General features: G+C 37.3%; 1 protein-coding gene across 1 annotated transcript; it reads right to left on the bottom strand.

The window, feature by feature from the left end:
* Nucleotides 1-4,026: 4,026 nt before the first annotated feature.
* Nucleotides 4,027-4,932, bottom strand: ARL14 (ADP ribosylation factor like GTPase 14). Its single transcript, XM_044255093.1, has one exon. The coding sequence runs from the start codon at nt 4,794-4,796 to the stop codon at nt 4,224-4,226; it is 573 nt and encodes a 190-aa protein (XP_044111028.1). The 5' UTR covers nt 4,797-4,932; the 3' UTR covers nt 4,027-4,223.
* Nucleotides 4,933-24,024: the final 19,092 nt, after the last annotated feature.

Below are 24,024 nucleotides of genomic sequence, written 5' to 3'. Positions count from 1 at the left end.
TGCCTCTCTTGCTCTCTTTCTCTCATTTTGTCTCTCTCATTCTCCCTCTTTCACTCTGGAAAGTTCATGCATGCAAGAGCAGGCCAACCCTTTGAGAAGCACAACGGTAATACTGTTTCGTGGGTTGTTCCTTCATATACTCTACACACTGAAGCCTCTGTAGACCATCCCCCAGTGCCACGCATAAGGTACAAGTACCTCAGGACTCGATCTGAAATTCCTGGTCTTCCCTGTTTTGGCAGAACACAAATTGTTTATCATCAGAACCTAGTGTTGTTCAGCTTGTTAAATAGACAGATTTTAAGGTATATTAGTCACTGCTGCTGCTTTATTTATTTGTTATTCTTTATTCTTATGCTCTGTTGGGACTTTTTTTTTTTTTTTTTAACCAGGGAATACTTAGAAATCAGATAAAAATATTTAACTGATATTTACCTTTCAGATTTTTACATCTTTAAGGAAGGTACATTTCAGAAGTGATAGCGCTTTTGTTTGATACAGATCCTTGACAGTATGATTTTGATGAATTAAAAGTTTTGCCTTGTTACATATAGATAATAGAATAAGATGAATGACAATAATAAATATCAAGGCATGACTATTCACAGCCTCTTTCCTCTCACCTGTCAAGGGATATTTTGCTTTTGTGCACCTCATCTTTTCCCCTACCCTCAATTTTGGGCTTTATTAGGTGGATCAGAATGAAGAATGTATAAGTATATGTTTGTATGTGTGTTGAAGGGTAAGAGGAGCACGCTAGGCAGAGCTGGAGGGAAATACCAAAGAAAGGAAAGATTGGTAAAATGTACATTGGAAAGAAAGCAAGTGACTGATGAAAGAAAATAGATTGAAGCCCAGGGAAGAAAGGCAAAAAGCATGGAAATGTTCAAGTTTCTCAAACAAGATTACTAGAGACTTTAAGGAACAGCTGCTGTCTTGGGGGAAGATGTTGAAATGACAAAGGAAAAGCTACTTTGTAACTTTTGAGCTTATATTAAGAATGTATCTGCCCAGCATACCCACAATATTCAGCTAGAGCTTTCTCAAGTGAAAATTTTAATTAATTTTTATATTTGGGGGGATTGTTTTTTCTGAATTTTACATAATGCTGAGATGAGGCCACAAGGGCTTCACTTAATTCAGAATACCAAAATACTGAGGACCACCAGGTGATGTTTTCTATTCAGCCATTTTCTATGGACATAGGTTAGTGATTCCTGAGTTTAAGATTATTAGGAAGATTTTTTTTAACCACATAGGGAAAATGGTAAGGGAGGATGTGTTTTTTTTAAAAAGATGCATATTTGTGGTTTTCATAATTTTGTGGAACTTAGAAAAAACACTACTACCAAGCATTTAACATTGAAGATCTCTACTGAGATCTTCCTGAAATCAGAAACATTTTTTGCCAGTCCCTCGGCTTGGTTCTTAGATCTCTGTTATTACACTTAACTTATTCTGTCTGGCTTGTTTTTTCAGAGAACCTTCTTTTTTTTTTTTTTTTTTTTTTTTTTTTAAGATGTTATTTATTTATTTGTGGGGGATGGGTAGGGAGGAGCAGAGGGAGTGAGAGAGAATCTCAAGCAGACCTTACTGAGCACAGAGCCTGACATGGGGCTTGATCTCAAGAGACTGGGATTATGACCTGAGCAGAGGCAAATGCTTAACCCACTGAACCAGGTACCCCTCAAAGAACCTTCTTAATATAAAGTATTATATGTTGGCCTACATTTATTTTCCCCCCAGCTTTATTGAGATGTAACTGACAAACAAGATTGTAATATGTATTACATATATAATGCATAATGTGATTTGATATACATTGTAAAAGAATTCCCACAACTGAGTTAATTAACACATCCTCCTTTTTTTTAAATGAGAGTGCTTAAGATTTATGCTCTTAGCAAATTTAAGTATGCAGTACAGTTTTATTAACTATAGTCCTCACGCTGTACATTAGATCCTCAGAATTTATTCATTTTATAACTGAAAGTTTGTGCCCCATTACAAACATCTCCCCATTCCGCCTTCCCCCATCCCCAACTTCTGTCAACCACTAATCTACTTTCTGTTTCTGTGAGTTTGGTTTTTTAAGAATCCCCATAAAAGTGAAATCACAAAATAGTTGTTTTCTGGGTCTGACTTACTGCACTTAACTAATGTCCTCAAGTTTCATCCGTGTTGTCACAAATATTAGAATTTCCTTTTTTTGTGGCTGACTAGGATTCCATGATGCATACATACCACATTTTCTTTATCCATGCATCCGTTAATCCATTGATAGAAGCTTAGGTTGTCCCGTTTTGACTATTGTGAATAATGTTGCAATTAACATGGAAGTGCAGCTGTATCTTTAAGGTAGTGATTTCATTTCCTTTAGCTATATACCCAGTAATAGGATTGCTGGATCATATGGTAGTTTTATTTTTAATTAAGCCTGGATTTATTCCTTTTTTTCTAAAGATTTTATTATTTTTTTAAAAATAATCTCTGTACCCACGGTGTGGCTCAAACTTACAATCCAGAGATTAAGAGTCGTATGCTCCACCAACTGAGCCAGCCAGGTGCCCCTAGCCTGGATTTATTCTTAATTATGTATAGTAAGCTCATAGAAGATGGACACCATACCTTATTTACAGAACACTATGACAATTAACAGTACTGGCCTTGAAGTTAGACAGATGAGTTTGAATCTTGGCTCTGCCACTCCTCAGTGAAAAAACAGAGTAGTTTTTGTGTGGTTGTTGTTGTTACCTAGTTTAATCTCAGTACTCTCCTCTGTAAAATTGACATAATAATGCTAATTTCTCTCAGGGCAGTTGTCAACATTAAATGAGATGTATGAAAGTGATCAGACAACACCTGGCACAGACAAGCATTCAACCGATGATAACTGTTATCATGTGTGTATCTCCTTTTTTAATTTGAATCCCTACACGCAGCATTCAGATCTTTGCTATAAAGACCATGGCTAGGGTGAGAGAAGGAAACAATAAGAGGAATTCAGGGGCTAGCACCCTTGAATATTTATTTTCCTCTGTGACCTTAATATTAAGAGCCCAGGGAGCTGCTGTTGGGGCTAGCCCAAATGAGCTTTGTTAGAGGTTGGGCAGGAAGAAAGTGTCATTTGTTAGTACCAGGACCTCCCTGGGAGTTCTGAGCCTGTCAGGGGAATTTCAGTTCAAACCCCAATTCCTTTTCTCCTCCCCTATAATGGTTCTTCAGGGTCTTCTAGTGATGGGAGCTTCCAGTGACAAACCTCCACCTTCATGGGTCCCTAGGAGCTGGGGACCATCTTAAAAACTACCTCCTGCATGAAACACTTCCTGTTTTCCCAGGTCAGAAAGAGTCACTCATGTTATAGCACATACTTATTGCCCTATTCTAGCTACTAGATTTATGTTGTTTTTTCCTGTGAATTGTAAAGTCTCTTGAGTTTAAAGTCTGGCTCTGGTTCCTTTTTGATCAGTGCTGTGAGCTGTACATATATTCCCAAGTCCGGACTATTCTATTGAATTCTATGTAAGCCCATCTTGGGCCTATAACCTCAAGCTGAGTAAAACCCAGACCTTGCCCTAAACTCTAAAGTACTAGCTAGCCTGACCCCCAGAACTTTAAGAGATACACGTCTCCCTATGTTTCTGGACAATTAACAGCCTGAAGTTCCTTATTTGACTCACTGTCAGAAGTTCCCACCAATAGATTTCTAAGAGTTTCTAGGAATCCAGAAAAAAATCTTCATTTAAGTAATAGGGATTTATAAGATGTTAACATCAAACTTTTTCCTCTCCATAATTTAAAGTTCTATTTTTTACTAACTATTCTACAGGAGTGTGATAGAAATTCAATACTGGAACAGCTGGAAACCATCTGAAAGAATTCTGACCCTCTAAGCAGTTTACTTAAACTTTGTTCTAGTCATCATATAAAAACAATAAAGCAATAGTTTATTTGGTCCCAAACACGATTATTCTGATTCATACATAAATCCAACATATACAAAATTGTAAAATTTTCATTCTCAACTATCATTACCACATAGTTTACTTAAGTGCCTGGCCAAAAATAATATTGTCTAGATATTATTCTATGTTTTAGCTGAATTTAGGTGAAATAACATCTTAGGACAAGTTTGCTAACTCAGCAACTTGCTTTTCTCATTTGGCATCGGAAAAAAGTTACCCTTTCAACTTCACCAGTATGTCACTGCTTGGATCTCAGTTCTACCTAAAGAATGCTAAAGTGTCTCCTCTTGATTTCACGTGGCTTTTCACAAATTCAGTCAGTTTCCTGAACCCGTCCATCAGTCCATCCCCAGTGATGGCACAGCAGGGCTGTACATACCAGTTCCGGTCACTGCAGAGCTGCTTCACTCTGAACTTTCTGGTGATGTCCTCGGCAGTCAGAGCTCCAGGCACATCCTGTTTGTTGGCTAACAGGACAACAGGCACATTTTTAATGTGTTCATTCTTCAAAATGTGCTTTAGTTCTCTCCTGGAGTCTTCCAGTCGCTGTTTGTCCGTACTATCCACAACATACATCAGCCCATCGGTGTTCTCACAGTAATACTCCCACACAGTTCTCATTTTCTCCTGTCCTCCAACATCCCAGACTGTGAGTGAAAAACTCTTTTCCAACTCGATCATCTCTACGTTGAAACCTATTGTTGGGACGGTCGTAATATCCTTAGCAAACTTTAATTTGTAAAGGAGCGTAGACTTCCCAGCTGAGTCAAGTCCCAGAAGAAGAATCCGGGCTTGCTTGGTTTTGGGGTTTTTAGAACTCAGTAGACCCATTTTAGGGTGTTTTTTTTTTCCTCCCTTCAAAGACCTTTTCTTTTGGCCAGGTTGAATGTTTGCTCTCTAGGTCTTGACTGAAAATAGTAAGAGGAAAGAAGATAGCAAACGCTTCATGTTCTGTTTTACCACTGGGAATCTGTGTGCCTTTATGTTGCAGCTTATTGACCTCATTATAGGCAAACAATGTTTTATTTGCAGTCCCAGCCAATCCTAAGGAATCTGGTATGAGTCAGCAGCCAGTGTTACAGTGGCTCAAAGGGGAAATTCTTTGTGAGTGAGTAGGGCGTAGGAGGGGCTGGGTGGGTGATGCCACAGCTTGTTCTCTTCCAGATACTGTAAATTTAGAGGTAACCAAAGGTTTACGGGAACATGGTTTGGTAGTAGAGTAAAAACTTAATGTTACAAGTGGTTTATAGAACTTCTCTAATTATTATACTGAACATTTATCTTATCCCAGTTGTAAATGAGTAACCAGAGTTCTGAAGTCATGAAGGGAGAGTTTATCTCAGTGCCTGAAGTATCTTTAGTTCTCTTCACCAGTCCAGATTATTCAGTAGGACACTTTAACCCACCCAAGGATATGTGAACCTTACTCCCATAATATACAGAAACACTTCTCTATTCTTCTAGAAAATTACAACGATTCACAAGACCAAATATACAGGGATAGGAGGGGAGTATACAGGGATAGGAGGGGAGTTTGTAACACAAACACTTGAAATTAAGCAGTCGGATTAAAGGTGGTAAATTGAGTACCGTTTATTTATCTCCTTTCCTCAAGACTGCACCAAAATGATGGTAAAGGAATAAAAAGAACATATAAACCCATAACAAGAGCAGGAGAATCCATCAGAGGGTGAGAGATTTCAACAAAATTCTGCAAGGTAGAATATGGATGGAAGATGAGTGGTGTTAACAAAATTCAGCTGAGTAAATCTGAAGATCTGATTGGCTTTATTAAGTGATCTATGAATTGGGCAGCATCCCATCTACCAAGTAAAGGGGAGTTTCAAGGAGTTTTACAAAATGGAAGCTTTCTATGGAAAGGAGGATGGGATAGGGATAGGCAAAATGGGTATAGGGAATGGGAGATAGAGGCTTCCTATTACAGAATGAATAAATTATAGGAATAAAAGTCACAGCATAGAGAATATAGTCAATGATATCACAATGGCATTGTATGAGGATAGATGGTAGCCACACTTGTGATGAGTATATTATAATGGATAGAACTGTTGATTCACTATGTTGTACACCTGAAACTCATGTAACACTGCATATTAACTATACTTCAATTTTTTAAAAAATGAAAAGAAAGGAGAATGGGGCAGGAAAGTTATTAGCGAAAGAGAACAAAGGATCGTTTCAGGCTAAGTTGCCCTCCCTTAAGAAGGGAAGGGGACCTTTTCAAGTGGATTATTTAATTTTCCTTTGAGGAATGGAGAGGGCCTGTGTGACAAATTACATCATTGGTGCTGTTCAGAAAATTTCTGATTGACAGATTAAGACCTATTTCTGGGGGAGGTTGAATCTGCAGTTAGGTTAGGTATTAAGCACCAGTTTGGTGACTCAGCCTGGCCCAAGTGATGCCTATTTTGGGCCTGTGGTTTTCATTTTACAGTGGTAACTGATGCAACAGGATAAAACTGAACCTTGGAATATTGATACACAGGATACAGATGGAAGGATGGAAATGAGGGACTAAAAACAGCAGGGCTTAAACGTCTGAATAAAGACCCCCCAACAAACAAACAAATAAATAAATACATAAAACCACATGTACACACATCTCTGCTGACTGACCATTCAGCAACAAGATATTATTCCAAGCAAAAAAAAAAAAAAAAAAAAATTTAAAGAGTGATATCAGAAAAAAGACCTCCAGGTTTTGAGAGTTGGGAATTTCCACATCATAATGTCTAACATAGTATTTAATTAATTATACCCAACCTGACAGTTGGCAAACATTGCTCATGTATGCAGAATGCCCAGTCAGCTTTTCAGTGCACAGAGGTTCCCATATGTAATACATGGGATGCCTTCAGTATAATGAGAGAAAGACCAAAAATTTTTAAAAAGGCTTTATAGAAGTTTAAATGGGGTTAATGCAGAGATTTGAAAATATTTCCATAGATTTGAAAAGGTATTGCATCCATAAAATAAGACAAAGATGCTATTCAAAAGCCTACTCAAAAAACAAAATAGAACTCTTGAAAAACAAATACATGACTTTCAAAATTTGAACAGATCAATAATAGGTTGGAAGAAAATCTTTCAGAAAGTAGAAGATAGAAAATATGAAGAATAAAGAGATACAGAGATCATGGGGCGCCTGGGTGGCTCAGTGGGTTGGGCCACTGCCTTCGGCTCAGGTCATGATCTCAGGGTCCTGGGATCGAGTCCCGCATCGGGCTCTCTGCTCGGCAGGGAGCCTGCTTCCTCCTCTCTCTCTCTGCCTGCCTCTCTGCCTACTTGTAATCTCTCTCTGTCAAATAAATAAATAAAATCTTTAAAAAAAAAAAAGATACAGAGATCAATCCAGACATTTTATTTATTTTTTTTAAAGATTTTATTTATTTGAGAGAAAGAGCATGTAAGAGGAGGGGCAGAGGGAAAGGGAGAGGGATAAGCAGACTACACACTGAGCCCATTGGTGGGCTCAGTCTCACCAGCCTGAGATCATGACATGATCCGAAACCAAGAGTCAGTCACTTCACTGACTGAGCATCAGTCACCCCCAATCCATAAGTTTTAATATCTAACCTATATGACTTTATTCCAGAGAGAACAAAAATATGAAAAGGGAAATTATCAAAGAAACAATGTAAGAGCACCTGGGTGGCTCAGTGGGTTAAACCTCTGCCTTCAGCTCAGGTCATGATCTCAGGGTCCTGAGATCAAGGCCCACATAGGGTTCTCTGCTCGGCGGGGAGCCTGCTTTCCCCTCTCTCTCTCTGCTTGCCTCTCTGCCTACTTGTGATTAATAAATAAAGTCTTAAAAAAAAAAAGAAACAATATAAGACTATTTCCAGAGCTAAAGAATAAATTCTCCAGATTGAAAAATCTTTCCTCAGTGTTTAGCAAGTTGATATTTGAAAGAGCTGCAATAAGGCCAATGAAAGAAAGGTTTTATTTTTACTAGAACTAAAATTTTATTTTTTAGAAGAAATTAAGTAGACTGTTCTGGGTGTAGAAAGAACATTTACAAACAAATTACTTAAACTTTTTTAAATTTTAAGTTTTTATTTTAATTCTAGTTAACATAGTGTTATATTAGTTTCAGTATAGGATATAGTGATTCAAAAATTCCACACAACACCTGTTGCTCATCACAACAAGTGCATTCCTTAGTCCCCATCACCTATTACACACCTCCCCCTACTCTCTCCCCTCTGGTAACCATCACTATGTTCTCTATAGTTCAGAGTCTGTTTCTTAATTTGTCTCTCTCTCTTTTTTTCCCCTTTGCTCATTTGTTTTGTTTCTTAAATTCCACATATGAGTGAAATCATACGGTATTTTTCTCTGACTGACTTATTACTCTCTAGCTCCATCCATATCTTTGCAAATAGCAAGATTTCATTCTCATTTTATGGCTGAATAATATCCCTGTGTGTGTGTGTGTGTGTGTGTGTGACAACCTCTTTATCCATTCATCAATCAATGGACACTTGGGCTGCTTCCATATCTTGGCTATTATAAATAATGCTGTTATAAATATAGAGGTACTTATATCCCTTTGCATTAGTGGGGATTTGGGAGGGCAGCAAAGCAAAGTTTATTGAGCAATGGTCAAGTGATAGTACAAAGCTCCCAAGGAGGGAGGGAACCCAAGAGGGTTGCCACCAAAGTTTCTAAGTCTAGGGATTTTTTATGGGTTTGTTGGTGGGCTGTTTTAATCTGATTAACCCTCCCCTGCGGCTATCATCCAATCACTTATTTGTCTATCATACAGGAAAGGTGGAGACTCCTTCCGTAAAATCCTTTTAAGGGTGTCTTCCTCTTAGGGCAGGGCCCCTTGTTCCTGCCTGCCTGTCTTCCAACTATCCACCATTCTCCTATCTGAAGAGATAACCCTAACTTTTGTTAGAGAAGAAAGGCAATGACTGATGGCAGCTACTTCTTGCTGGTCAGGGGTGTTGGATGAGGTGGCAGCCAGGATTCCTCTTGTCCCCATCTATCAAGGGGTCTCTTTGTAGATGTCTGGTTTGACCTCCGAGTGAAGCTCCATCTGAACCACCACCTGGAGTTTGAGGACCTTTCTTGGTTAGTTGTCCTTAACGATGGTGGAGATCCCTGACAAGCCCCTATAAATGTTACAAGGTTTTTTCTCAGTCAGTGCCCACGGTGCTTGTTCATGCCACTTCAAAGAATAAGAGAATAAAACAAAACAAAACAAAACAAAAAAGAATGAAGAGGTAGTTCAGACAGAGTGGTGGGCAGCAAAGCAAGGTTTATTGAACCAACAACAAAGTGAGAATAAAAAGTTCCCAGAGAGGGAGGGGACCCGAGGGGATTGCCCGTGTTTCTGTATTCTTTGAGTAAATACCCAGTAGTATGATTTCTGGATCATAAGATAAATCTATTTTTAGCTTTTTTGAGGAACCTCCATATAGTGGCTACACCAGTTTGGATTCCCACCAACAGTGTAGGAAGTTTCCCCTCTTTCCACAACCTCTTCAACATTTGTTGTTTCTCGCTCTGTCAATTTTGGCCATTCTAACTGGTGTAAGGTGGTATCTCAATGTGGTTTTGAATTTCTCTGATGGCTAATGATGATGAACATTTTTTCATGTGTCTGTTAGCCATTTGTATGTCTTCTTTTGAGAAGTGTCTGGTCATGTCTTCGGCCAATTTTTTGACTTGACTATTTGCTTTTTTGGGTGTTGAGTTTGAGAAGCTCTTTTTTTTTTTTAAATTTTTAAATTAACATATAATGTATTATTAGCACCAGGGGTACAGGTCTGTGAATCGCCAGAGAAGTTCTTTATAGATCTTGGATATCAGCCCTTTGTCTGTAGTGTCATTTGCAAATACCTTCTCCCGTTCCCTGGGTTGCCTCTCTGTTTTGTTAACTGTTCCTTTGGTGTGCAGAAGCTTTTTATCTTGATGAAGTCCCAAAAGTTCATTTTTGCTTTTGTTTCCCTTCAAATTTTTTTTCATTAAACTTTGCTTTCCATTGGTAGCCCTCTTACCTCAAATAATGCAACCTGGGGCAAACAGCTGGTTTAAGGACATAGCTAAAATTAAGTGCAGAATGAGAAATGTCAAGGTACAGATTAAATACTCTAGAAACACATCAGAGTACTTAGCTGGGTACGGGCTTAAAGCGTTAAACTGTCTAAATTTAATTAGTTTATCACAGACTCTGAAATCAGACAGATTCCAGTTACAGTCACAACTGTACCTTTTTTTCCTGTATAAATCTGGACTCATTACTTCTCATTTTAATTTCTTCATCTGAAAATTGGGAAATAATATCTACCTCTCAGGGTGATTGTAAGTAGTAAGTGAGAAATAAGGCAGCCTGGGATGCCTAGTACATGATACATGGTACATACTCAATAAATGGTAACTGTTATTATTTTATTACTGGTCATAAGGATAACAGATAGGTTTATATTTGTTGGGCAAATGAGATTTATATTTAATAACTTTTTTGAGAAGGAGTATAAAATTGTATCTTGGCTCTGTGGGAAAAAGTACTGTGCTCCATAACAAATGTCTGTGGGATGGTTAATTTATGTGTCAACTTGACTAGGGTAAGGGATGCCCAGAAAGCTGGCAAAACATTACTCTTGGTGTGTTTGTGAAAGTATTTCTGGAAGAGATTGGCATTTGAATCTGTAAACGGAGTAAAGAAGGTTATCCTCAACCACACCACTGGGTATCATCCAATCCTTTGAGGGCATATAGAAGAAAAATTCGAGGGAAAGGTGAATTTGTTCTCTGTGTGATTGAGGACATCCATTTTCTCTGGCCCTCAGACATCAGTAATCCTGGTTCTGAGGACTGCTGACTCAGAGTGGGACTTACAGGATTGGCTCCCATGGTTCTCCAGCCTTTGGGTTTGGACTGGATGTATATCCTCTGCAGACTGCAGATCATGGGACTTAGCCTTTATCACATGAGTCACTATCTCATAATAGATCTCTTTCTACATATCCATATCTGTGTGTGTTCATTTCTCTGGAGAACTCTGACTAATACAGACTATTACAAGTTTAAGAAGGGCATAGTATCCTATTTGTCATTCTCAGTTGCTGCTATCAGACACAACATGGTCCCTTGTCCTACAAACACTTATCCCCATAGTTGAGGCCTCTTGATCCTCTTTTATTTTTTTTAAAGATTTTATTTATTTGAAATACAGAGAGGGCTTGAATTTGGAAGAGAGGCAGAGGGAGAGGGTGAGGAATAAGCAGACCCCCCCCCATGAGTCAGGAGCCCGGAGTGGGGCTCAATCCCAGGACCCCAAGATCATGACTTGAGCCGAAGTCAAACCCTTAACTAACTGAGCCACCCAGGTGCTCCCACTTGATCCTCTTTTAGAATCTAATTGTCTCAATCCCTATCTGAAACATCAAGTAGTTAAGCAGCTCCAATCCTCCTAAGACCCATACAGAGTAATCCTAACCACTAACTTGGCCATAACATGGTATCCTAATTTTAACAACTAAACAATTGCCTTTTTAAATTTTATTTGTATTTGTGTTTGCTTTTTTTTTTTTTAGCCTTTTGAAATACATCCTAGTCCCAGCTGTTAAACTCAAGTCTGTAGCTCAGTTTCTTGCACTCCAGTCCCTTCCTAAAACAGGAACCCTGATCACATTTGCCATATTTTTTCCTAAGCTAGCATCCTTAATGCTAAAATCTGACTTTCTGGACAAAGCCCTTGTTAATCATTGAAAATGTCTTCATTGTTGAGTATAGTCTTCTCATTATTGCCACTCCATATTCTCCATCAATTTTCTATCCAACTACATGTTGGGACATCTTGCTCCATCAACCCTTTACTGAATACTTGCCAAGTCAAAAAGATACACATAAATTTGTATGAAAATATTTGTAGAAATCTCAGTATGAAATGTAAATACCAAAAAGTAAGAAATACTTCAAATTCACAGATTATATGATGTGGCTTTCTCTTGAATTCAGTATGGAAATTTTTTATTTTTTTAATTTTATGGGTTTACTTACAGAAATCAAATATATTCAGAAAATATTCTTTTGCCAGCAATTAGACAAACATTGACTAATTGTCATATGCCAAGTACTGTGCAAGTTCTAGAGGGAAGCGAGCACAGAGGTGACTAAGGTTAGTGGGACAATCTGTGATTCAGTCTTAAATCAAGGGAGCCTCCCAGGGTGGCTGTATGGTGCTAAATCTGAGGCCCAGTGAGTCATGCTGGTTATCAGCAAAGAATAACCCGTTACCTCCAGGAAGATTTGGGCCTTTCTTGTAGAGTCCAGATTGTGGGGGCCCATCATGGAAGCCACAGCTTTCACTTCCATCAAACTATTCCTTCTGTAGAGTGCTGCTTCCCTAAGAGTTTGGGCAGAAAGGGCCTGGAACAGAATCTCCATGCATTCTCTGTTTCAGCTGCACATGAGGACCATCAGCTCACAGAGGACAGGGGTCATGATCATGAAGTGAAACTGGTCTTGAGCTACCAGGATTCTAAGTTTGTGTATTACTGTTGTACAGCCATGATTGCTGGTTGACAGAGGGAGGAAGAGTAGATAAAGAATGTTCCCAGACCATGTAATACTGTGTAGCACCAAAAAGTAATGAGATAAGTGTCCATATACTTAAAGGAAGAGCTTGCTAAAAGGTATTAAGGGGAAACAACAAATTCTAAAATAGTACAGTTGATGTAATATCACAAAATAACAAAATTTTATTTTGTTAACCCTGCCCCACAAAATAACAAACTACATGTTTCTCAATATATGCATAGAAAATAATTCAGAAAGCTACACATAAAACCAATGAGTTTATCCTCCTCTGGAGCAAACTTGGTTAAAAGATTTTTGCTTTATCTTATTTAAAACTTTTTTTAATTTAACAAAAATATGAAATATTACAGCCTGAAAGATTATAGAATATATATGTGCATTTAAAGAAGAACACAAGTAAAAATTTAAAGGGTCACCAATGTCTGTCCCACACAGCTAAGGAAATAGAACATCACCAATATCATTGAATGCCCCTAAATAATTACATTTCGCTCCTTCCCTAGAGAAATAACCTTTAACCGGAACTAATGTTACTCATTCCTTGCTTTTGGTTTTAGTCTAGTTTCTATAGAAAGAAATGTATAAGTAAAATATAATTAGTAGTACTTATTATGTACTTCTAAGTAATATGTTATTACCTAAGTAATATTTACTGAGTAAAAAGATCTAAGTAATATATTGCTAATATGTAAAAGTAACATATATAACTAAACAGTATACTATTTACTTTATTTTCTACTTCTTTAATTTTTGCTATTTATTATTTTCCACATTTTGCTTTCTCTGCCTTGTCTCCTGTTGCTTTTATTTTTGTTTCTAATAATAGCTTATGGCAAATTCTCATTTGTTCTCAGTCTCATTAATTATCAGTTTTTTCTTTTCCTTATATTAGCATTTAAGTCTGTAAATTTCCTCAAAGTATCATTTTATCTGCATGCCACACATTTTTTATTCATTGTTTTTATTAGTTGTTTTAAGTATTTTCTGACTTCCGTTACACATTTTTTTCTTTGATCCATCAATAATTTAGAAGTATTTTTCTAACTTTGCATAATACAGAAGTTTTAAATTCTTAAGATTTATTTCTAGCTTAATTTCACTGTGGTAAAAAATATTGATTCTTGGACATTTATTGAGATGTTTTATGACCTAGTATGTAGTCACTTTTTGTAAATGTTCCATATATGTTTGAAAAAAATATGTATTCTTTAATATTTAAGTACACTATTCTGTATCTCTATCTCTTAGGCCAGGTTTAATCATTGTCCATTCAGACCTTGTCTGCTTGATTTATTGACCAAAGAGGGAGGACTAGTAAAATCTTGCCAACTAACAGTGATATGTTCATTTCTTCTCATACCTTTGATAATTTTTGCATTCTGTATGCTGAAGCAATTTTATTAAGTATTGACAAGTTTAGAATTTTATCTTGCTGGTAGATTGACCATGTTTTCAATTGCAATGATGTATTTGATCTCTAGTAATATTTTTTCTCTTGAGTTTGCCTGTTTCTAATATAACCCCCTCAATTTCCTTTTGGTTAGTGTTTGCTTGTCCTATCTTTCAACCTTTCTGTGTTCTTATGGTGAGATCTATTTCATTTAAGAATATAAACTTTTTTTCAAATTCTGTTTGACATTCTTAGTCTGGAGAATATAGTTTCTTGACATTGTATTTATTTACCATTTTATTTATATTTTGTTTATCCCACTTCAATGTTTTTTTCCCTTATCTTTGTTTCAATTAACTGTAATTTTTCTTCCCTTCCTTTTTTTCACCTCAACTGATTTGGATATTATGGAATCTAATTCAACTGCAGTAGGCAGAATTTAGAGAGCCTCCAGAATTCCCATCATGTGGCTTATAATTCCCTTTCTATGAGTGCAGATGTGCCTGTGAATGTGATGTTACTCTCCTCATTAAATTATATGGCAAAGGTGAAGACGTTTTTAAAATATTAAGGTCTCATGTTAGTTGACTTTGGGTTGATCAAAAGGGAGATTATTCTGGATGAGTGTGGTCTAATCAGTATAACTTTAAAAGAGACAGGGCCCTTCCTGAGAAGGGAAATTCAAAGCATTGGATTTGTCCTGCTGGCCTGGAAGAAAGCTGTCATGTTGTTAATGGCCTGTGAAGAGGGGTAACCTCTAGTAACTGAGCTCTCAGGCCTATAACCACAAGAAACTGAATTCCGCTGATAATCTGAATGAGCTTGAAGAGGACCCTGACCTCCAGATGAGAATCCCAGCCTGGTCAGCACTTAGGACTGTGGCCTTGTGAGACCCTGAGAAGACAATTCAGGTTTGCCATGCCTGGACTCCTGACCCATCAACCCATAGAAACTGTGAAATATAAATGTACATTACTTTAGGCTGCTAAATTTGTGGGAATTTGCTGTGTAGCAATAGAAAATGAATAAAATTGCCTTAGAAATCTTAACATTCATATTTAACACCTGAAGATAACCAATAACATTACCCATGTTTAGGAAAATACAAGGACCTTAGAGTGTTTTAATTCCTTTTTACCACTCTTTCATGATACATGCTATTGTTGTTTGGGTTTGTCTAGCTTAACTTATTTCACCCTCAAAGCAAACATTGTCATTATTGCTTTATTCAGTAAATGCTTGCTTAGATTTATCTACATGTTTACCATGTTCTTTGCTCACCATTTCTTCTTATACTCAGGCTTTCTCCAGTGTTTATTTGTCCTCATTCTTAAGTATAGTCTCTAGAAGATCTTTTAAAAAGGGTTTGCTGTATAAAAGCTCTCCATTTTTTTAGTCAGAAAATAACTTTATTTTAACCTCATGTTTGAAAGATCATTTCACTGGATAATAGTATAGTTTGATATTTATCTTCCCTTGGTACATTAAATGTACCATTCCCCCATCTTCTGGCTCCATTCGTTGCTGTGGGAAAATCTCCTGTCAGTTTAAATATAGTTCCTTAACAGATACATTATTTCTTTCTCTAAATGCTTCTAATATAGTCTCCTGACTTTTAGTGTCTGAAATCTCATTGTAATGTGTCTAGGTGATTCTTTTTATTTATTCTGTTTGTAGTTTGTAGTTTTGTTTGTAGTTCTGTTTTCTGAATCTGTATGTTGGTGTTTCTCATCACCAAATAGAAAGAAGAAATTCTTTCCTCAGAATTCAAGAAATTTTCAGCCATTATCTCTTTTATAATTTCAACCTCTTTGTTGTCTTTTTCTGAATGTTATAATTTCTTCCCATTCATCATGAATTATCTCTTCAACTGTGCTTCTATGCCTGAATTTCTAAATTTACCTGAATCTCTAATTTTTTAAAAAGATTGTATTTATTTATTTGACAGAGATCACAAGTAGGCAGAGAGGCAGGCAGAGAGAGGGGGAGGGCAGCTGGCTCCCTGCTGAACAGAGAGCCTGATGCAGGGCTTGATCCCTAGACCCTGAGGACCCTGAGATCATGACCTGAGCCAAAGGCAGAGGCTTAACCCACTGAGCAACCCAGATGCCCCCTTGAATTTCTAATTTTAATTACTACATTTTTTATATGTAGAGCTTCTGTTGATTCTTTTTCAAGCCTGTGTGGTCAACTGACAATTTATAGTTTGACATTCTTCCAGTAATCTTTTAAAATGTTTCTTTAAATATATTAAACATGCTTATATTTTATTCTGTACCAGATCATTTCATTATTTGAAGATTTTAATGTCTCACTTTGCAGTGTTTTCTACTATTGTATACTATTGTATATCTACTATTGTATATCTGAAGTCATATTTCTTGAAAATGTATATGTGGAGTTGAATGTAATGACTTTTATTTTATTTTATTTTAAAGATTTTTTATTTGTTTATTTGACAGAGAGAGAGAGACATCACAAGTAGGCAGAGAGGCAGGTAGAGAGAGAGGGGGAGGCAGGCTCCCCACTGAGCAGAGAGCCTGATGCAGGGCTTGATTCCAGGACCCGAGACCATGACCTGAACTGAAAGCAGAGGCTCAACCCACTGAGCCACGGGATGCCCCAATGACTGTTCTTTTGAAGAGGATTTGGATTTATTTCCTTTAGCTATTGGTGGAATGTCACTAACTACATTTCTGACTTAGGGGTTTGAGGAATGTATGGTTAATAAGAATTTGGGTTCTAAACATATGTTAAAGTAGATTTATGATTAAGCCTTTTTCTCTTTGTTTAGCTCTGTCCAGAGCACAGATAAGATTGGCAAATACAGGGTGCTTGGGTGGCTCAGTTGTTAAGCATCTGCCTTCAGCTCTGGCTCCCTGCTCAGCGGGAAGCCTGCTTTTCCCTCTCCCACTCCCGCTTGTATTCCCTCTCTCACTGTCTCTCTGTCAAATAACTAACTAAATAAATAAATAAATAAATAAAATCTTAAAAAAAAAAAAGATTGGCAAATATAGGGGTGCTTGGGTGACTCAGTTGGTTAAGCAACTGACTCGTGATTTTGGCTCAGGTAATGATCTCGGGGTCATTAAATGGAGCCCCACATGGGGCTCAGCATGAAGCCTGCTTAAGATTTTTCTCTCTCCCTCTCTCTCTCTCTGTCCCTCCCCACAACCACATGCACCCACAGTCGTTCTCTAATAAACTAAAACAGGGGTGCCTGGATGGCTCAGAGGGTTAAAGCCTCTGTGTTCGGCTCAGGTCATGATCTCAGGGTCCTGGGATCGAGCCCCGCATTGGGCTCTCTGCTCAACAGGGAGCCTGCTTCCTTCTCTCTCTCTGCCTTCTTGTGATCTCTGTCAAATAAATAAATAAAATCTTGGGAAAAAAAAAAACTTTAAAAAAAAAAACATAAAAAGATTGGCATATATCACCATTAATGCCCTCTGCTGGGTGGAATTTTTCTAGTTCGGCCACTGAGTCATCCTTGAAGTTCTAACTCATTATAGTTTCCACCTTGGTTGGGGCCTAGGCTTTATCTTCAGCCCTGGTACAGTGAGCCCATTAAAACTTTGCCTGGTGGCCAGTAGGGATCATATAAACACTCAGGGCTTCCTAACTCTACAGATTGTTGTTCTCTCCTTTTTTTCTGGCCTCTGAAAAACTCCCTTAATTTCTCACCGGCTCAGCCTCAGACAAACATACAAAAAATATTTATTGAGTTTTTGTTTGGTTTCTCTAATATTTTATACTGCATTTTTACATGTGCTATACTGGGAAGAGTTTTACTTAACACCTACTTCATTGTATTGTCAGAAATTAAATTTTCAGTTAAATTTTATTTCAGAATTTTAGTTAAAAATACATTTAAAATATAATAAAATATTAGAAGAAAATATTGAAGAATGTGTTAATAATTTATAGATGGACTACTTAAGCTAAAACTGCAAAAAATTGTGAATCCTATAAAGAATTAATATTGATTAATATATTTAACTGTGTAAGAATTTAAAATTTTTGTATGAAAACATCTTAAACAAAATCAGAAGACCAAAAGAAGCTAGAAAAAAATATTAACAATGTATGATGAAAGATCCGTTTACATAATATATAATTAACCCATACAAATCAATAAAGAAGGCATACAGAATCAATTAGAAAATAAGCAATGGATATGAACATATAATTCAGAGAGGAGGATATACAATGACTAAAAAGTATATAAAATTATGCTGAATGTGACTGGTCATCAGAGAAATCCATATTAAACTAGTAAGATACCATTTTTCATACATCAAATGATACTTTAAAAGATTGATAATATGTTAGACCCATTCAATATCAGTGGGAGTACAAATTGATACAGGTTTGTTGGAGAGTAATTTGGCAATATATCTATCAAAATATAAAATACAGTATTTTCAGGGAATTTTGATTCAGTGGTTAGAGGATATACTCATCCTCCTGCCAAAATCTCAATAATTAATCATGTTTTTGTTCATATATATATATATATATATATATATACACACATATATGTCAGTAAGTTTAAAAGTTCCGAAATTCAGGAGACAGCAGAAAAGTTTTTAGGAATGTCACTTTTTTTTTCCTCAAGATAACATTAAGTGTTCAGGTAGTACCCACTCTGGTGGTAAGATTTTCCTTATTAACTGTTTAACTGTGTCCATGGAGCAGAGAGATTCAAATCTTGAGGTTTATCACCTTGGCTATAACTTGGTGACTCATTCTCTTGAGATGACTCACTTCCCCCCTTTTGAACAAGTGATCGACAATAATGATATCCAATAATAACATTTCCTTCCTCATTTGGAGTACTGAAGGCAGCTTCCTCTATTCATTAGCAGAGGTATTACAAAGTAGCAAACATGCAAAAATCCTTAAGATACAATGCAAATGTATGGGAAAAGACTTAGAAAGACATTTTCCATACTGCTATGCAATGGAGGAATAGTGCCACAGTATGTTAAAGGGATGTTAAAGGACATCATATAGTCTGTCTATGGACACATAATTTACATAAACTATCCCCTTGGACTGGAACAGCCAAAGTCTTGCTGTGCCATTCTACCCTAGTACAGTTTAGTAAGTCCGTTTGGTTTACAAGTAATTACAAGTAATTGTATGGCAAATGGCCAAGAAAGCCTCTTCCTCAGGATTGTCTCTAGCACCTAAATATACCTTTAACTCAGCAAGTAATCCTCTAAGAATCTATCATTAAAAAAAAAAAAAAATTGTAGATGTGCACGAAGAAGCAGGTATACAAGTTGATGTTCATTGCTTGTTTGTAACAGTGAAAAATTGCAAACAGCCTATATGATCATCAGTAGAGAAAAGATTATTTTTTTAAAGATTTAAATATATTTTAAATGCATTTTGGTTCATCTGTGCTATGGAATACTTTGCAGCAATTAAAAAAAAAGAAAGGGCATATATGTATAGTGACATAAAATTACATCAACTTATTAAGTGAAAAAAATGCAAGTAGTGAAATAGTACACAACAGCATAAAATCATAGACTAAATATATGTATTAATAAATAATACCTATTAACACTAATAAATTAACATAAACACATATATCTATTTTATTTATTTTTATTTAGATTCAATCAATTAACATATAGTATATTATTAGTTTCAGAGATAAAGTTTAATGATTCATCAGTTTCATATAATATCCAGTGTTCATTATATCAAGTACCCTCTAATACCCATCACCCAGTTGACCATCCACCCACCCACCTGCCCTGCAGCAACACTCAGTTTGTTTCTTATATTTAAGAGCTTCTTATGGTTTGTCTCCCTCTCTGATTTCGTCTTATTTTATTTTTCTGTCCTTTCCCTTATGATCCTCTGTTTAATTTCTTTAATTCCACATGAGTGAAATCATGTGGTAATTGTCTTTCTCTGATTAATTTCTTTCGCTTAGCTTAATACCCTCTAGTTCCATCCACGTTGTTGCAAATGGTAAATTCATCTGTTTTAGAAGATACACATTGCATATATAAAAATGTATGGGAGAAGGTTTAGAAAGTTATTCCCATAGTACTACCCAATGAAGGGGATTACCATAGAGTGGCATTTAAATTTTCTTTGTATTATTTTATTATGTTACACCGAGGATATCTTCATGTAGTACTTGGGTAATTAAACAATTTGTAAAAGAATTTGTTTTTATAAAGGAGAGAAGAGGTTGGTTAAGATTAAAGGGGCTAGAGGAGGATGCTTGACCTGTGTCCAGGCCAGCAGAGAAAAGAGGTATAGAGAAGCCTAAAGTGAGGATCTGATAACAGAACTTGGGAGGATTCATGAATTACATTTTGTTTCATTTCAAAAACTTTTATTATGCCCCTATTATATGGTACCTATTAGGTAAGGAATATTCAGAGGTGAAGCCTGTAATTCACTGCTCTCTAGAGGTTCACAGAGAAGTAAACAGACATTTCTAGTACAGTGAGAGCAATAAGACCTCATAGGCCTGGCGAATCAGAAAAGTACAAAGGGTGGAAGAACCCAGGATTGTCCATCCAAGTCAAGACTTGGCTTTCTGCTTCCCCCAGTGCGTGTTATGCGTGTTACACCAGGAATTTCAGGACTTCAGACAAAGTAGGATCTGTCCTGGGGTTGGGCAACAAGGTCTCCTCTACAGCTAACAAATCTTTCTGAGCTGTAATGATATGGACAGCAGGATTTTAGTCCTTTAACCACCTCTCTCCACTGCTACCATGAGGTTTCTATGATAGTTTCAATTCCTTTAAAAGAAAACAATACCTTTCATTATGAAATTGAAGATCTGAAAGTTTTAATGCAAGTGCTCTCTCAAAGCTATTCACATTAAAATATACATAACTAATCTGTGGGCAATAAATACAGAGCAAATTAATGAAAGACCAAATAAATGAAATCAGATCTTCCCAAGTTTTGACAGAATGAGGAAAGGAAAAAAAGCAACTCCTATAGCAGATTGATATTTTTATATTGGCCAATGTATTTTTTATTTTCTATATTTCCCTTTTGCTCTGTGACCTTTTCCTCAATTTGAAGCAGCAGAGGGTAGATGTTCCTATGGCTTTGGGGAAGGAAAGTTACAAACAGATAACACAGAACTAAAGAGTCCATTTTCAAACTCAACTTTTGAGTTTCAAACTAGACTTTAAAAATTCCTGGCACAAACAATAGGCAAAAAGAAAGAGTTTTGAGGATCAAAAGCCAAAGTGAATGCCATAAACACTTCATTTTGGAAGGAGACATGATATCAGAATAGTTTCCCTTCTTGTCTTAGTCTGCTAGGGCTGCCATAACACAATACCATGGACTGGGTGGCTTAAACAGAAATCTGTTTTCTCACAGTTCTGGAAGCTGGACATCTAAGATCAAGGTGCTGGCAGAGTTGATTTCTGATGAGTCCTCTCTTTCTGGTTTACAGACTGATGCCTTCTCTGTGTGTCCTTATATGACCTTTCTTCTATGTGTGCCTTCTTGGTGCCTCTTCCTCTTCAAATATGGGCACCAACCTTTTTGGATTAGGGCCCTACCCTCATGACTTCAGTAAACAGTAGTTACCTACCTAAAGGTCCTATCTCCAGGTATAGTCACATTGGGGATTAGAGCTTCAACAGATTCAACTGGGGTGAAGGCAGAGGCAGCACTCAGTTCACTCCCTGACACTTCCTTAAACTTGTTAGATGAGCTCTGTCCAAAACAAATATAATTAAAATTTTTCTAGTAGCCACATTTTTTAAAAAAGTAAACAGAAAGAAGTAAAATTAATTATAACACTTTCTTTCATTTAATTCAGCATATCTAAAATATGATCATTTCAATGTGTAAACTATAAGGAGATATTTTATGATCTTTTTTTCATAGTCTTTGAAATTGGTGTGCATTTTTAAGTTCAGTACATCTCATTTTGGACTAGCCACATTTCAAGAGCTCAGCATATGTGACTAGTGGCTTCTATGTTGGACAATGTAGTGTTAGACAATTCTCTAAGCTGAAGAGAGCGGTCAAATAAGAGAGCAAGAGAGAATGTCTCCAAGATATGGCTAAGTCCCAAGAGGAAATGAGAAGGATAATGATGATTGGTAGAATTTCCAGGTCAATTTTGGGAATCTGAGAGCAGAGGGACCTGTGTTCACTGCTTAGATGCGGCCAGGTAAACAGGAAAGGGCAGAAGTGGCAACCAGATGTGTCTAACACAGTCCCCAAGTCTTCCACAGCCCCTGGAGTCCACAGAATGGCACAGGAGAACATCCAACAATTTCCCAATCCCTAAGAGGGGTGAAGACATGGCTCTGAGAGCATCATCACAGTCAGGGAGTTACAGGTTTCCAGAATCGAAGATGATAGGCATGTCATAAACGTAGCTATGAATGACAGGCTGGAGGGCATCAGTGGCCAAGAACCCAACACTTCACCCCATGTTCCTAGAACGTAGATGCCACTTTGGGAACAGAGAAAGAAAAGGGGAAGTTCTGAATTCATGGAGTTTACCAGAAATGATAAACTGGAAATAAGCTTATCTGTAATCTACTGAACTCTCTTTCTGCTATTGAACAGAATGGAAACTTGAAAGAGAAATTTAAGTTCATTGTAACTTTTAAGTTCAGTTTTGTGAAATAAAACTGGTCTTAGCTACCCTAGGTATGTCCAGCTACCCTAGACTCTGCAAAGAGAACAGTAACTACCAAGAGGGTAAAAGGGTCCCTCAGAGTACAACCAACACCTTTAAAGCCACCTGGCAGGAAGCCTTTGTCAAGACCCATGTCCAGCCCAGCAGAGGGAGTGTTGGCCTAGGAGGAATGCCATGGCCAAGACTTTGTGTATGTAATTCATTTTGACCTGGCTCTTTTTTTTCCCCCCTTTTCACATCTATTTCTATTGACTCCTGGAATTGCTCCTTGCTTTTTGTGGGTGCTCCTGGGAGAGCAGGGGATTAGCAGGCAACATTAGGGCTCTGAAACTGCTGGAGTTTGGTAGCCTGAAGTCAGACATAGTTCACAACAGAACACACAGAATTTCTCTGTCTAGCTCTTCCTTTGATTTGATTGGCTTCTTGAACTTACACTCCTAGCTTCGAGATTCCCAGGTTTGTGGCTGATTTTTCTCCCTGGCACAGACCTCATTAAGACCTTTTCCCAGGGCTAGACTGCTGGGGTACAAAATTCAAGGAGGCACTCACTCTTTGGCTGCCCTTGAGAGTAGGTACCTTTTAAAATTTTGCGTCCCAATTGCCTCACTGCCTCACCCTAGCCAAAGCCCTGTCACTTTCTACTACCTTAAATCAAACAGCTTCTAGTGCCTGGCCTCTCCTGTAATCTCTCTTTGTGGGCTGCCTCATTAACACCTCTGTGTTCTGGGTCTCTCCCAAACACCCACATCTCCAGAACAATGAGGAAGTTGCCACACAGCTGCAGGTCAACCCTGGGTGCCATCCACTGGGAGAAACTGCTGGAAGAGCTTTTTTTCCCTTTAAATTGTAGAACTTGGACTAGAAGAGACTTTAGTAATCATGTAGCTTATGTGTATTGTGCTAATATTCAGGATTTTGAAACTTTGTTTAACACTGGAGATTCTCAGGAGTGCTACTAACGAAGGTATTTCTGTACCGGGTGGTTTAGAGAGGAAAGGTCATTCCCAGGACTGTCATCTGTTGGGAAGAGAGTCAAATTCACATGACCAAATCAGCCCCAAAACTGGAGCTCCTAGCAGTCAGTGACACAATAATCAGCGCATTGGTAATAAGAAAGTCTTGGCTAGACCAGTCTGTAGTGGAACCATTTATGTTTCTGTGATTGGATTCAAGCAAATATTTCCCTGCCTGTTAAGATTGGATGGGACCAAAAGTAATATTAAAATACATAATTCAAAGTTAAAATTATGAAATCTCCAGAGGACCAGTTTGAAAGACACCAGAATAAGGAAAGTCAAGTAGAATATATAATTCTATATCCAGGCTATATTAGAGACTGACATGCTATTGCTCTAGACTCCCTAGCATAGCAGTTTTCCTCCAACACCAGCAACTGGGTTCTATATTTAGCTAAGTAAATTTCTCAATCTTAGGAAATCCAT

Source organism: Neovison vison, chromosome 6, assembly GCF_020171115.1.
Source record: "Neovison vison isolate M4711 chromosome 6, ASM_NN_V1, whole genome shotgun sequence".
Lineage (NCBI taxonomy): Eukaryota > Metazoa > Chordata > Mammalia > Carnivora > Mustelidae > Neogale > Neogale vison.
This window is presented reverse-complemented; position numbering and strand designations above follow the sequence as displayed.

Bases quoted from the DNA above. Each gene is read 5' to 3' on its own strand.
- ARL14 (XM_044255093.1), bottom strand. From the start codon at position 4,796: ATGGGTCTACTGAGTTCTAAAAACCCCAAAACCAAGCAAGCCCGGATT.